We start from the raw sequence: 12,981 nt of genomic DNA, 5'->3' as shown, positions 1-12,981 counted from the left end.
GAAATAGTACGTGCAAAAATGTTTCTAAGACCTTTCTTTCATGTCCGCTATGATCAGTCAGTAGCTGAAGGACAGAAGTATGTTCTGATATTAGAAAGTAGTGGCTGTCTGAAGACTGCTAGAGTACTAGAACATCTACAGCCCAACTTTCCCAGTTTATTTTGTAGCACTAGAGTTTGACAAATACCTGCAGAAGTAATGAAATGCCACACAGACATATTCACACCTAATAAATTGAGAGCAAAGGAAAAGGTCTTGAAAGCTATTAAGACTTCTGATGAGATTGTATTATCCAGGATAATAAACCAAAAATGTTTCAAGTCAATATCAAAATGGTTGTAGACAGATGTCTTTGTATGTCTGTCATCGTCTTTGCATTCTTTTATGTTTCACAGATCAGAATAAAGTTGCTGAACCCTGGAATAGTATGCTAACTCATGGAACATTTCTGGTATTTTCCTCTAGTGAATGTCTTATCACTGTAAATACTACTGTTCTTACAATTCTGTTTCAAAGTAGAGGTAAAGTGTTATCTGACCAGCATCTTTCCCGAGTACTCAATTCATTGCTACTTACACAAAAAAAGGATTTCACTGTTTTATTTCATACTCAGCTTCAACAGGCATAGACACATGTATTCTTCATTGTACACAATAAAAACAGCATTTAAACTGCAGTAGTAAAAAAACAGAGAAAATATGACACAGTTTATATGAGGCTGTAAAGAAGCCTCACACCTACTACACAGTACTGCAGTAATAATATCCACGCTTCATATACTGTGTTATAGGAAAATGTGAGTTAGTTAAAATAGTCTTTATTTAACCCTCACTTAGTCAAGCCAATTTTTGCAGATCCATAGCAGAGCATTTTCTCAACCTTTTCTGTTGTTTCTCAGTTAATTTTGATAAATAAAATTACTTAGATACTAGAACATTGAACGTTTTTTTATGAAACTATTTATCAAGAGAATGCAGAGTCTCATTTACATGTCATAGATATATTTTGGTCTTCCTACGCTGGTCTGTTTTGCCTGCTAAATTTGTATGTATGCACATTGCTCTTTGCACTTATGAATAAGCCTTTGCTTGCTCTCCCTGTGTGACAGAGGAATGTCCAGTAATTGAAATGTTTCCATTTGATGCGCTATTATAAAATATAATGATTTCAAATGGTCTTCAAACAGAAGCTCTTTAACATGAAGGGTGTCTGTTACTCTAGCATTATGTATTTAAAACTTGCATTCAGAGCAATCTGTCTGTTCTAATTGAAGTAAGACTTGATGAAAGACTTGCTGTAACCAAGTAAGACTTGATACCAGAACTGGATCATGTTTATACTAAATTTAATTTTATTATATTAGTGATAATTCAGTTAGAGCAAAGAGAAGATTCTGTAAATCTCTCTCAGAGTTAGAGTGATGAAATGACAGGACTATAAATAAGCCATCCACCCAACGGTGTACGAATATCCAGGTAGCTGTATTTCCCATCACAGCACTTTTGTATAAATATGGAATCATTAGAAAAATGATACTATCCATTCAATGTTACACCACATGGAACAATTTATAACCTAGTCACTGTTCATTGTTCCCCTCTATAACTACACATAAACAAAGAATAATGATTCCTTTCTTTTTGAACTTCTGAAATATATTTCAGATGTTTATATATTTCAGTACATAAGTGTATATTATTTCATATATATATATATATTTCATTTTTTCCTAATGCAGATTTGTGTAGAAGCTAATGTTTATTTTGTTCAAAAGCTTCATAGATTATTTTGGATAGCAAAATTTTGAGAATGACAAAGAATAACGTGTTTCTGTTAGAGATTATGACAAGGGGTGTGGATCTCTGAAGAACTGACCAGACTCTAAAATGAGGTGTAGTCCATTTTTCAAAGCAACTGACTTCTTATGAACACTGAGGGAGATTTCTAGGTCTCCAATGATTTTAAAGGTCACACATCTTACTAGGAGCTTAAAGATAGGTGAAGAACACAAATTCAGGCTGCTCCTTATGAAAATCTCGTTACCTGTCTTTGTATGTGAAATTCTCCTCTTGCGAATAATAGCCAACCAATTCAATTCCCTTTCTCTTGACAATTTTAAGACAAACCTTGTGACCACACCCAAACAGCTCTGGGTATGGCTTCTGAATTACCACTGGAGTTATCTACAAATTCATACTAACAAACACCTATGGAGGTCATCTGTAGAACACAGAACTGTGCAGATTTGCTAAAATCATTATGTTTCTGTAAATTGTCAGAGTGTAATTTCATGCATCTGGTTTTCATACATCACAACATTTTACAATTGAGGTACTTTTCCAAGATAGAAACAGATTACATAATTTAATAGTTTAGCTGGGAAAGAACCTGAAAAGTGCCCGAGAGATTTAAATTAGTACCTAAATCATATCAGTGGGACTGCATCCTTCCCACTTCACAATAGTGCATTGTTCAGTAAGAGCAGAATGGAGTTTTAGGTATGTATCCAATCAAAAGTCTAAATAAAAATGTCTTGAACACATCTTTTTTAATCTGTTGTGTACAATATCTCTAACAGTGATTACACACAATTCAGATGTATCAGAATCACAGAATGGTTTGGGTTGGAAGGGACCTTAAAGATCATCGAGTTCCAACCCCCCTGCCATGGGCAGGGACACCTCCCACTAGCCCAGGCTGCTCAAAGCCTCATCCAGCCTGGCCTTGAACCCCTCCAGGGATGGGGCATCCACAGCTTCTCTGGGCAGCCTGGGCCACTGCCTCACCACCCTCACAGGAAAAAATTTCTTCCTAATAGCTAATCTAAATCTACCCTCTTTCAGCTTAAAACTGTTACCCCTTGTCCTGTCACTACACTCCCTGATAAAGAGTGTTTTTCCATCTCTCCTGTAAGATGTAAACATGTAAAATATGTTTCCATGTAAACGGATGTGAAGTAATGATGCCATTTAAAATACTAATTGCAAATGGAGACTGAAAGACCTTGTAGACCTTTCATGCAGAATGAGATAGTCTAACTTTGTGATACTATCATCATATGGTCACAATGTGAGCAGAAATGTTCTCACTTGAATTTAAATGCTTATACAGCACAAAAAATAGGAGTACAGTATTTCAGACTCTAATTTCCTTTGTAATGCATAAAATGCTTTCCTCAAGAAGATTAATTCTAGGATTTCTCACCCTCTATGGTGCCTTGCAATGAATATCCATTTTACTTTCATTGTTCATTAAGTCTATACTTAAAAAGGTACTGCAGAACTAATTTAAGCTACTTTGGTAGTATTTTAATATTTGAGTCTTATATGAAGTGGAGTATTTACATCTTTCAATTTATACTCGTTTTACAACACATTCTTTGGAGACGTTTTTGCTGGCCTCTCTCACCAAATTTTTCTCTTTTCCAAGTATCCTCAGCAGGTTCTCAGCTCTAACAGCATCTATTCATGCAGGTATCTTTACCTGTGTCAGTGCTGGGAAAGTATAAAGATGGATGAAAAGTTCAGGGTGTATCCGTGTTAGGTGCACTGTGCCAGTACAGAGATACTGGAACACCCTCTGTGCAAAACATTCCAGTGTAAGTGCAGTTATACTAACAGAGCTTCTGTAGGCAGTCAGACCAAAATCTACTGGTGGTGTAAATGTCACCAATGAAAGCGTGATTTTTGTCAGTGTACATAATGGTCTTTTCCCAGAAATTTGGTTTTGTAGATCTACATCTAGTTTCCTGTGAATGACTTAACTCTTACTGACATCTTGTTCGTAAAAGATGAAGGTGGGGAAGTTTCCATAATTCTCTGGCCAACAGTTTCAGTAATGGGAATGTACTGTAATATTAAAATGCTGTAACAGAGCTGGGAAACAGAATGCTCCTTCAGCTTGGTGGAATTTTATACCATCCTCAAATGCAAGGCTGTGGCTAGAAATCACGATCTAGCCACAAATAATTCTATTATATTGCTTGTTTGGTGGCATTTACTTGGAAGGAGGTTGCTTCTTTTCCTTACACTAAAGCAGATTTGTTCTCTGGGGCTGAAGGAGGTCAAAAATCATGCATGTGCTGAAGCTGTAGAGAAAGTCTGTAGAGAATTGAGTAAGGACCCAACGGTTTGGCTGCCTTAACTCAAAGCTCTCACCAATTGCACGAAGTCAACATAAATACTCCCTGACTTCACTGACATTACATATCCTCCCTGCCCTTCACAGACTGAATTGCCACCAACTAGGACAGAAAATTTTTCATTTTAAGACTTTTGCCGTTGTACCTAGCGTCAGGGTAGCTAGTTGGTGACCTCAAGAAAAGTCACTGGAAGTTGGGGTTTTTTTCCACAACACATCTTGCTGGTGCTTTAACCCAGTTTTAAAGAGTAGCAGGTGGGTTTCCACCTCTTGCTTTGAAGGGCACTTTTGTAGCCCAGAATTCTGGAAAAGGTAGATATTGTGCACATTCAAAGCACAAAAGCAATCCCCAGCTTGGTTAGAAGGGTAGACATATGAGGGTTAAAATTTATAACAAAGCAAACAGAAAAAGTGCCTGGATTTTCCTATCCATGGAGCACCAAGCTGTCTCCATATTACTGCAGTCAGATGCGTGTCAGGAGATTGCATGGGATAGTTGATATGGGCAATAGTTATAACAGTGTTTAAGGATTTAAAGAAACAACTCCAATTATATGTTGCAACTGTATCTTTTTATTATTATTATTACTGTTAGTTAATATAGTATTGCTCATATATATGATATTATACATATTCTATATATTATATATAATATGCATATTCTATATATTATTCCTTACTTTAGATTATTCTATTTTTTTCCTTAATGTGTATGTAACATGGGCAAGCTGTCCACTGCAAGATCATAGCTTGTCCTACAAGTATGTATGTTCCCTAGTTTTTAAGTCATTATGTAAATGTGTGCAAGTGCAGCATTGTTACATTTCTTTTCACTTGATGGAAGAAATCGTATAATACAATAAACAGTTCTCAGAATCTGTTGTTTTGAAGACTTGGCTCAGTACTTGCAGATGTATATCTGAGCCTTGTGAAACTCTGAAAGTAACATCAGTGAATTCCTATGTAGATCCATAAGGAATGGAAAAGTGAGTGAACACATTTCTCAGCAGCTCGTGAGACTTCTCAGACACTTAAAAAAACCCAAGTCTTACATTTTACATTGTTTTACAGTCCTGTGCATAGACCAAATAGCTAAAAACTATTATTCTGATAACATAAAATACTAGAAAAGTAATAGAATATGCTCTGTCCAAAATTAAGGGAAATGCCCAGGTAAGGTTTGCTGAAGTGGATGTGACATGTTTAAAGTTATCCATGAATTCCAGTATTTTCCTAAAGCACGACAACTATGCACAGTCCTTGTTTCCTTTGACTGTTTAAAAGCACATTTTTTCAAAAAGATTTACAAAACAAATGGACAACCAAATGTAATTATTCATTCTGTTTATGTTTGATCAGTGTTATGTTATCCTTTATTAGCTCGTATTGTGATAGGTAATTCTTTGCACATGTTCATTCCTGGGTTACAGCAGGGTAAAAATAGCTCTTTAACAAGATAGAAACCAGCCAATACAAAATAACCCTATAAATTTAAATTAGTGAAAACATGACTCACCTCTAGATGGTTGCATCTTTGCTGAGTTTGCAGTGATCCAAGTAGATAATTCATGGCAACTGCTTTTGCTTAGTTTTAGGAACCATGAAAATTAATGGCCCATATAAGAAATACTGATCTCCTAAGACAATGCCTCCTCTCATTTTCTCTGTTAATACATATGTAACATGTCAATCACACAAAAAGTAGATTTTACTAATTTTTTTTTTCTTTTTTTTAGGCCACAGTATGGTGGCAAATTCTGCCAAGGTTCAAGTCGTATTTATCAACTTTGTAATAATCAGCCATGTCCAGCAAATAGTTTGGACTTCCGTGCCCAGCAGTGTGCAGAATACAACAGCAAACCTTTCCGGGGATGGTACTACAAATGGAAGCCATATACTAAAGTGGAAGGTAATTATGGCACAGCTCTGATGGACAAAGACAATTGCAGGAAGCGAGCTATAAGCTGTAAATCATCTGTATTCTTTGAGCAAATATCACCCTGATGTAAGCAAATAGAAATTCAGTTGGCTTATTTCAGATATGTTTGCTTTCTAGCATGGTTGAATCCAGCCTCCTGTGTGATACTGCCTGTATGAACATGCAGAATTGATTTTGGTTGTGAATTTAAATCTTTGTCCTTAGCGTGACTCCCTGGCTGTTGCTACCCCCCTCTTTCATTTTATATTACATATCTGTTATTGTAAAAACAGAACAAAACAATTTCTGTGGATTTTTCAGCATGGGAAATGTGAACACCCACAAGAACACTACCAGAATCTTCCTTCCTTTGGAATGTTCTCAGATTTCGAAACGTAACAATAAATCAACCTTTTGACTTTTCTGCTGGTATAGTCCCATGAGAACTGGAAAAACAAACAATGTCCTGGCATAAATTTTTTAAAGTAATCTTTTACTGAGAGATCTTCATAAAGTTCAGGTCTCAATAACTATTTCTTATCTTTTGCACAAGCAAAGTTTATTTTTATTTACGCATCTTAATTTTTCAAATAGTTGAATCAGTACTCATTTTTGTCTGATACAACAAATATTTTCTGCAGTTTGAAAGCACAGTCTGTAAGTGCAATTGCTACTACTTAAATAAAAGTGACTGGATTATGTCACATTGTAGCTGCTTTGTTTAGCACCTGTAGAAACTTGCTATTGACGATAATAAGTGTATAATTATATATATGTATACATACACACAAAACTTTCATTCATAGCTTGATTATATTTTCTTCAAAAGACTCTACAGACATCTTCAAGGGTCTTTAGAAACCTATGTCTTAACAGCCATTATGAACAGAGGAAAGAGGAAACATGCTTTCACAGCATGTAACAATGGAAGTTGTATAATAGGGAGAATAATGTGTCTGGTTTAATAGAAAATAAGGCAGCCTACGCTGGTTTTAAAGGTAGGGTCTGCGTTTAGTAAAATAAATAGGAGCTTAAAATTAGGGACAAATGGCATAATTTTCAAAAGCAAGATGTCCCCAGGTGACTCTGAACTTGAAAATGCCTGTCCTTACTTTCTTAGCTGCTTTGCTAAATCTCCTCCAAAATCTACATTTATATTTCTGAAAACATGATCTGGTTTTCAAAATTGCTGCACATTCCTTGCCTCTCTAGAAAGTAGTATTGAAAATCCAGAGGCATATTTAAGAATAGAAGGATACTATTTTGAATACAATTTCATATTCTTCAAAATTTTGTTCTGCTGTTTTATTTGTTGCACTATTTATATTAAAATGGTGTATTTCAGCAATTATGACAATATTTACAATTGCATGACTTTGTCGATGTACAACTATTCAGCCCTTTATAAGCATAAGATAGTATCTGTGTATAAGAAGACATTTGATTGATTTGATTGGTTGGGATTTTTTAGAGAAAAAGTGCTTTTGTTAGGGGAGAATCTGTCCCCAGCCCTAGCTTTCAGATGAACTGAGCATTTGCGCCATCTTATATATTTTTCAAATTATAACTAAAAATTAAATAAGATTATTACAATCTCCTATTTCTCTTAATAAAAAATGAAATTTGAAACTGTGGACCAGTGGAACTGAAATCAGGGTCACACCAGCAGAGCTAATGCAATGTGCATCTTTTCACATTGGTTTTGAATTCTTAATTCTATGTGTGGACAGTCAAACCCACATGTTCTTGTAAAACAGCATAATATAAGCTACTGTATTTGGCTATATTTCTGCCCATCTTGAGATCCTAATATATCACTACACGCAATTAATCCTTGTAGCTTGTCATCTAGGATGCAGAAAGAAACAATAGCAGGGTGCTTTTGTTTGTTTGTTTGTTTTTTAAACTGTGCTGCAGGTCTGCTAATACTTTCTTGTCTTGTTTTTTGGTTGTGGTTTTTTTTTTTCTTTCCCCCAGAGGAAGATAGATGTAAATTGTACTGCACAGCTGAAGACTTCGACTTTTTCTTTGCAATGTCCAGCAAAGTGAAGGATGGAACCCTGTGTTCTCCAAATAAATTTGATGTTTGCATTGATGGAATATGTGAAGTAAGATAAAATTAATTACAATCCTAATGTCTATTTTTTAAGTGGGCAATTGACTTCTTTATGGAAAATGCAGCTGTTTCTTCAAATTCCCTTGTGTCTGAGTCCTTCACGTGTGCCTTTTGGTTGCAGCAAGTAGGGTGTGATCATGGACTTGGTTCCAAAGCTGTACTGGATGCTTGTGGAGTTTGTAAAGGAGATAATTCAACATGCAAGTTCTTTAAAGGCCAATACTTGATCCAGCACAAGGCTAATGGTAAGGAAAGCTGTTCCACATGATCATCAAGTCATTGCTCTGCTGTATCCCCATGTAATATATATGACTCCTTGCTCATTAGGGCAGTGGCTGAAAGTCCAGATGTGAACTGAAAATCACAGGGAGAGTGAGAGAAGAGTTCACATTTCTCCTGTTTCTTGGTAACAAGAAAGCTATGAGTATAAGTCTTGGTTAGTTAATTTGCAAGCATTCCTCTTGTTTCTTAAGCCACATTTTCCCTTTACATGTGAATTTCCTCTTAAAAGAGATTTGGGGATTCAGGCAAGTGAAAAAATAGCTGTCAACAGCTCTGACCGGAATGGGACTGTAGAAGATATAAAAAGCAATACATAGCGTAATGCCAAACATGACAGTATTTCCATGTCCATTTTCAAATTAAGTTGACTGGAAGCTCTCCAGTTGATCCAGTGGATGATCTAGTCACTGGGAGGTGGATTTTGCTTTAGTGGACTGTCACAGGCTTCTTGTGAAACAATCTCACTATGCCTCTTCCTCAGGCGTAAAACCCAAATAATGTTTCTGAGGATCCATTTATTATTGATCATAAGATGTGTCAATACTACAGTAATATAGGCCAAGGGATTGTTTAGGATATAGTAATACAGATACAGTGCTAGAAGAATAATCTAAACTGTATGCTCTGCAAAATTAGCTGTGTACAGTGCGTGTTGGAGATTGTCAGCGGTGTCTCATCTGATGGTAGAATGAGTGAGATTTCTATACACTCAGAGTGCAATGGCTCACAGCAGGGAGATCCAGTGGTATACAGGGCTTTGTGAAAGCTCTCTGCATCCCAGTGCATCTCACCTCAAAAACCTTGTCCATGATGGCAGTAGTACCTTCCAACTACCCTAGGGAACTACAGGGAAAACAATTACAGTGAAATCACCTTTATCTGTTCTGCGTTTATCTCAGGTGAACTTGCTTTTTCTTGTTTTTAATCATAAAGAAAAATTCCAAGAATTGAAATATCGCTGAGTTACTCTGATTACAGGCTGCATTACAGGGGTTAAAACCAGAACTGGTTTCTCCTTGTGAAAACAGAGTAATTTTGGTGGATCAGAACAGCTGTCTTAATATCTTTTGAACTGCAAAAATTTCAAATTGGCTCAAAAATGATAAGCTATCTCTGTCTGTATGACAACTGCAAAAATGTTGCTTCCTTCTTTCATTTCAGACTACTATGCCGTGGTGACTATTCCAGCAGGAGCACGCAGTATACAGCTCCACGAAATGCAGATCTCAACCAGCTACCTTGCAGTGCGCAACCTCGGTAAAAAGTATTATCTAACAGGAGACTGGACAATCGACTGGCCAGGAAAGTTCTCTTTTGCTGGAACCGTTTTTGATTATCAACGCTCTTTTAACCATCCAGAGAGCCTATATGCACCAGGACCGACTAATGAGACGCTGGTCTTTGAAGTAAGCTTTCTTCTGTTTATTCTTCCCTTGATGTCTATTACAGAATTAGTAACGACAGCTTTAGCTCTGCACTGTAGCTCTCAGTGAGATTAAAGAATAGCGTTGAGTCACGATAGTAATCAGACTTAATTGTGTGGTCATGCTAGATTGAAAGGCCTTTCACTAGTTTATCAGGGTCTGGAGTTTAGTAAACTGTCACAAATTCAGTGAAAAGGAAGGTGCATAAAACACACCATACGGCATTATTTCTCAGTTGGTGCACAATGGTAATGGAGATTATAAACACATCCTGTAAATGGTGTACAATAAAATTCAGTGATGTAAAAATTAAACCTAACATTATGTCAAGGCTTAATGGTAACAGTTTCAAATAATGCTTCTGAAACTGCAGCACATATTTATATCTACCCTGGGACACAGATGGTCGAAGTACTACACACAGGCTCCTGTGTAATTTCTGTTGATTCAGTTTTATTTGTAATAGCATCTAAAATAATGAATTTTATGTATATTTATCTCCCAGTCAAATTTGTATCCCCTACTCTGTCTGCCAGATGTCCTGTGTTGAAACTATATTGAGTAGAAAACCTACAGGGTTTGTTCCAGTGCAACAATTTTGGAATTGGCCAGCAATACGACTATTCTAAGAAAAATCTCTTTCTGCATTAGCTTTCTTGACTAGATTTTCTTTTAAAGTGCATCAGAACATCAGAGGGTCAGTTTCTGGCTGAGTCACCACAGTCTGTACTCCCTGTTAGCTGCATGAGTTTGCCTGCTTTGTTAGGAAGCTCCAGCAAATCCTTGGCTTTGTAACTCATCTGTTATGTCTGTTTTGATGAGTCCTTCCCTGTGAGAAGGAAGGAGCCCTCCCCAGAAGAGATTCGCTTCCTTCCCACACCTTCCAGCCATGCTCTGGTGAGCTCACTGTCGAACGCGTGGCTTTCTCTGGCCTGCACTCAGGGAGCAGCAGAGCGAGTGCTGCCCACATTCTCCGAGGCAGCAATCTGTGGTTCTTCATCCCATCATATAACACTGGAACTGGAAACTGCTCCCTGCAGGAGTTTAGCAGGAGTGGTTAGCTGAGAACTCCGCATCCCATCTCCCTTATGCAGCTTTGTTCTGTTAAAGTAAGAAACATGGGAAGTATAGACTGTGACATGAAATATATTCTGAAAGGATTATTAAAACTTTCACAACTATTCAGTAAAGGTTTTATTTGGAATACTGAAGAGCTTTGCTGCTATTTATACGTACTTAGGTCTATCTTTAAGAACCACTGAAGTTCATGGACCATGAACACATGTTGAAGTACTTTAGGATGAACTCATGTTTTAGACCGGACAGTTTGACATGGGCTAAGGGCGTGTATTTTCACAAATTACTATCACAATTTGCAATGCCTTTTTAAAACATTTTTTTCTCAGTTGAAGAATTTTCGTTTTGGGTACGTATGTTAATAGGAATGCCTTAGTCCAAGGGAGAGTTTTGTCTACAAGTTACAGACACGCTTCCCTGTCTGCAAATCACCTTCAAAATAGCCTCACACCAAAGAAAAAAGCACACTTATAAATACTATGAAATGCTAAGCTGAACTCTTAGGAATCTTATTTGTTGCAATACAAAGTAGATTGAACTGTATTATTATAGAGCTAAGGTATGAATAATAAACTGCCTGCAAGATGGCTTACTTGGCTGCATATCATGCACATACTTTGCAGAATAAAGATTAAAGAAAAAAAATTTAATGCCAAATAACACTTCTATTTTCATTCTATCAAATTATGCTAAACTGTTTTATTAAGATTTACCATTTAACTGGAGGCTATTGCTCCTATGAGAGCTTATTTAAACTTCCCTTGTATTTTTACTGCAATACCTACACCACTGGCATTGGTAACTAGGGATTCTAACAACTGAAAATGCTACAGTTATGTATTCCCCAATTATATATATCTATGAACTGTAGTTAAGATTTTTTTCAATAATTTAAGCAACATTCAGCAAGCTGAATGCTGAAAAAAAATGCAAAATTTTGTTCACACATTTGCATTATTTATGATTTACCAATAACTCAAAGCAGCAAAAATGGCAATGAAAGCTAAAGAAATAAGCTTTCATGAGAAAACACACATATTGCTGAAGGTCTGTTTGCAGAAGTAATAGTGAAACAAATCCTACTTCAACTATAAATACCAGAAACTGACAGAAGGCTGAAAAAAAGGAATGTTTAAGTATACTACATTGTAGCTTTGTTTTTATTTTTATCTCATCTCAAAAAAGTCCTGATGGAAAATTTTTATCCAATTAAGTTGGTTTTCAGCAAGATAAGACTTTCCAGGGTTTGTAACTCAACTTCTTCCTGTAATATTTAGGTATTTCTTTGTTCATTTTATAATTAGATCATATTCAAAAGAAATTTAATACTTATTTTCTAGATTAGTTTTTTTCCCCACAAGAAAGTGCAAGCCCTTATAAAAATGCACACTGCAGGTATTGAGAAATTGAATAAATTGCATGCATAAGTATAGGAACTTTTATTCTTCAGGTGGCCAGAAAATATGAGGTTTTGTAGGTGTATTTATTGCCATTCCACTATGATCAACAGAGCTTGTGCCTGTTTAATTTTGTAGTCATAGTTTTGCTAGACATTTGTGTGGTGACCCAAAAGGTCCACATTTTTGACTGCATTTCTGACCAGAAGGTTCAGGTTATGCATGGCCTCTGAGCAACATTCACAGGAGAGGACGGGACCAGCGCTCTCAAGGTATAGGTCCAGACAGGTCTGGCAAGTCTGTGCTCAAGGCAATTGCTTCCTTTGAAATGCAGTCGTTCTCCAAAATATTTTCTTGAAAGAGACATCTGAAGCATTTATTAAGAGAGAAGGATAAAACTCAAATAAGAAAAAAAAAAATCTTAAAATTCCCCATTGTCTTGCATATCACAAGTTCAGCCTTGCAGTTATACTAAATGTTTTGTATTTATAGCTTGTTTTACAGTGTGTTCCTATGCCTGTATTTTCCTATTAGGTTTTTCAGTAGTTCAGCTGAGCATGTATCATTTAATCAGACTTTGCAGTCATAAGCACTATTCAAAAATGGGTAAGAGACAAGAAAAAGACT

At 36.3% G+C, this 12,981-nt stretch overlaps 1 protein-coding gene across 1 annotated transcript in view; it reads left to right on the top strand.

Moving 5' to 3' along the window:
• ADAMTS18 (ADAM metallopeptidase with thrombospondin type 1 motif, 18) overlaps positions 1–9,862 on the top strand; it is a gene marked incomplete at its 3' end in the record, with an annotated part of 51,601 nt that extends 41,739 nt beyond the window's left edge. The window contains exons 12-15 of the mRNA XM_010081358.1: positions 5,877–6,049; positions 8,036–8,166; positions 8,296–8,419; positions 9,618–9,862. Coding sequence (XP_010079660.1) covers positions 5,877–6,049; positions 8,036–8,166; positions 8,296–8,419; positions 9,618–9,862 — 673 coding nt within the window. The remainder of the gene's footprint in view (positions 1–5,876; positions 6,050–8,035; positions 8,167–8,295; positions 8,420–9,617) is intronic.
• Positions 9,863–12,981: the final 3,119 nt, after the last annotated feature.

This window comes from Pterocles gutturalis, unplaced genomic scaffold (assembly GCF_000699245.1).
Source record: "Pterocles gutturalis isolate BGI_N339 unplaced genomic scaffold, ASM69924v1 scaffold21064, whole genome shotgun sequence".
In the NCBI taxonomy this organism is placed as follows: Eukaryota; Metazoa; Chordata; class Aves; order Pterocliformes; family Pteroclidae; genus Pterocles; species Pterocles gutturalis.
Note: the sequence above shows the minus strand (reverse complement) of the source record. Positions and strands in the feature narration are given on the sequence as shown.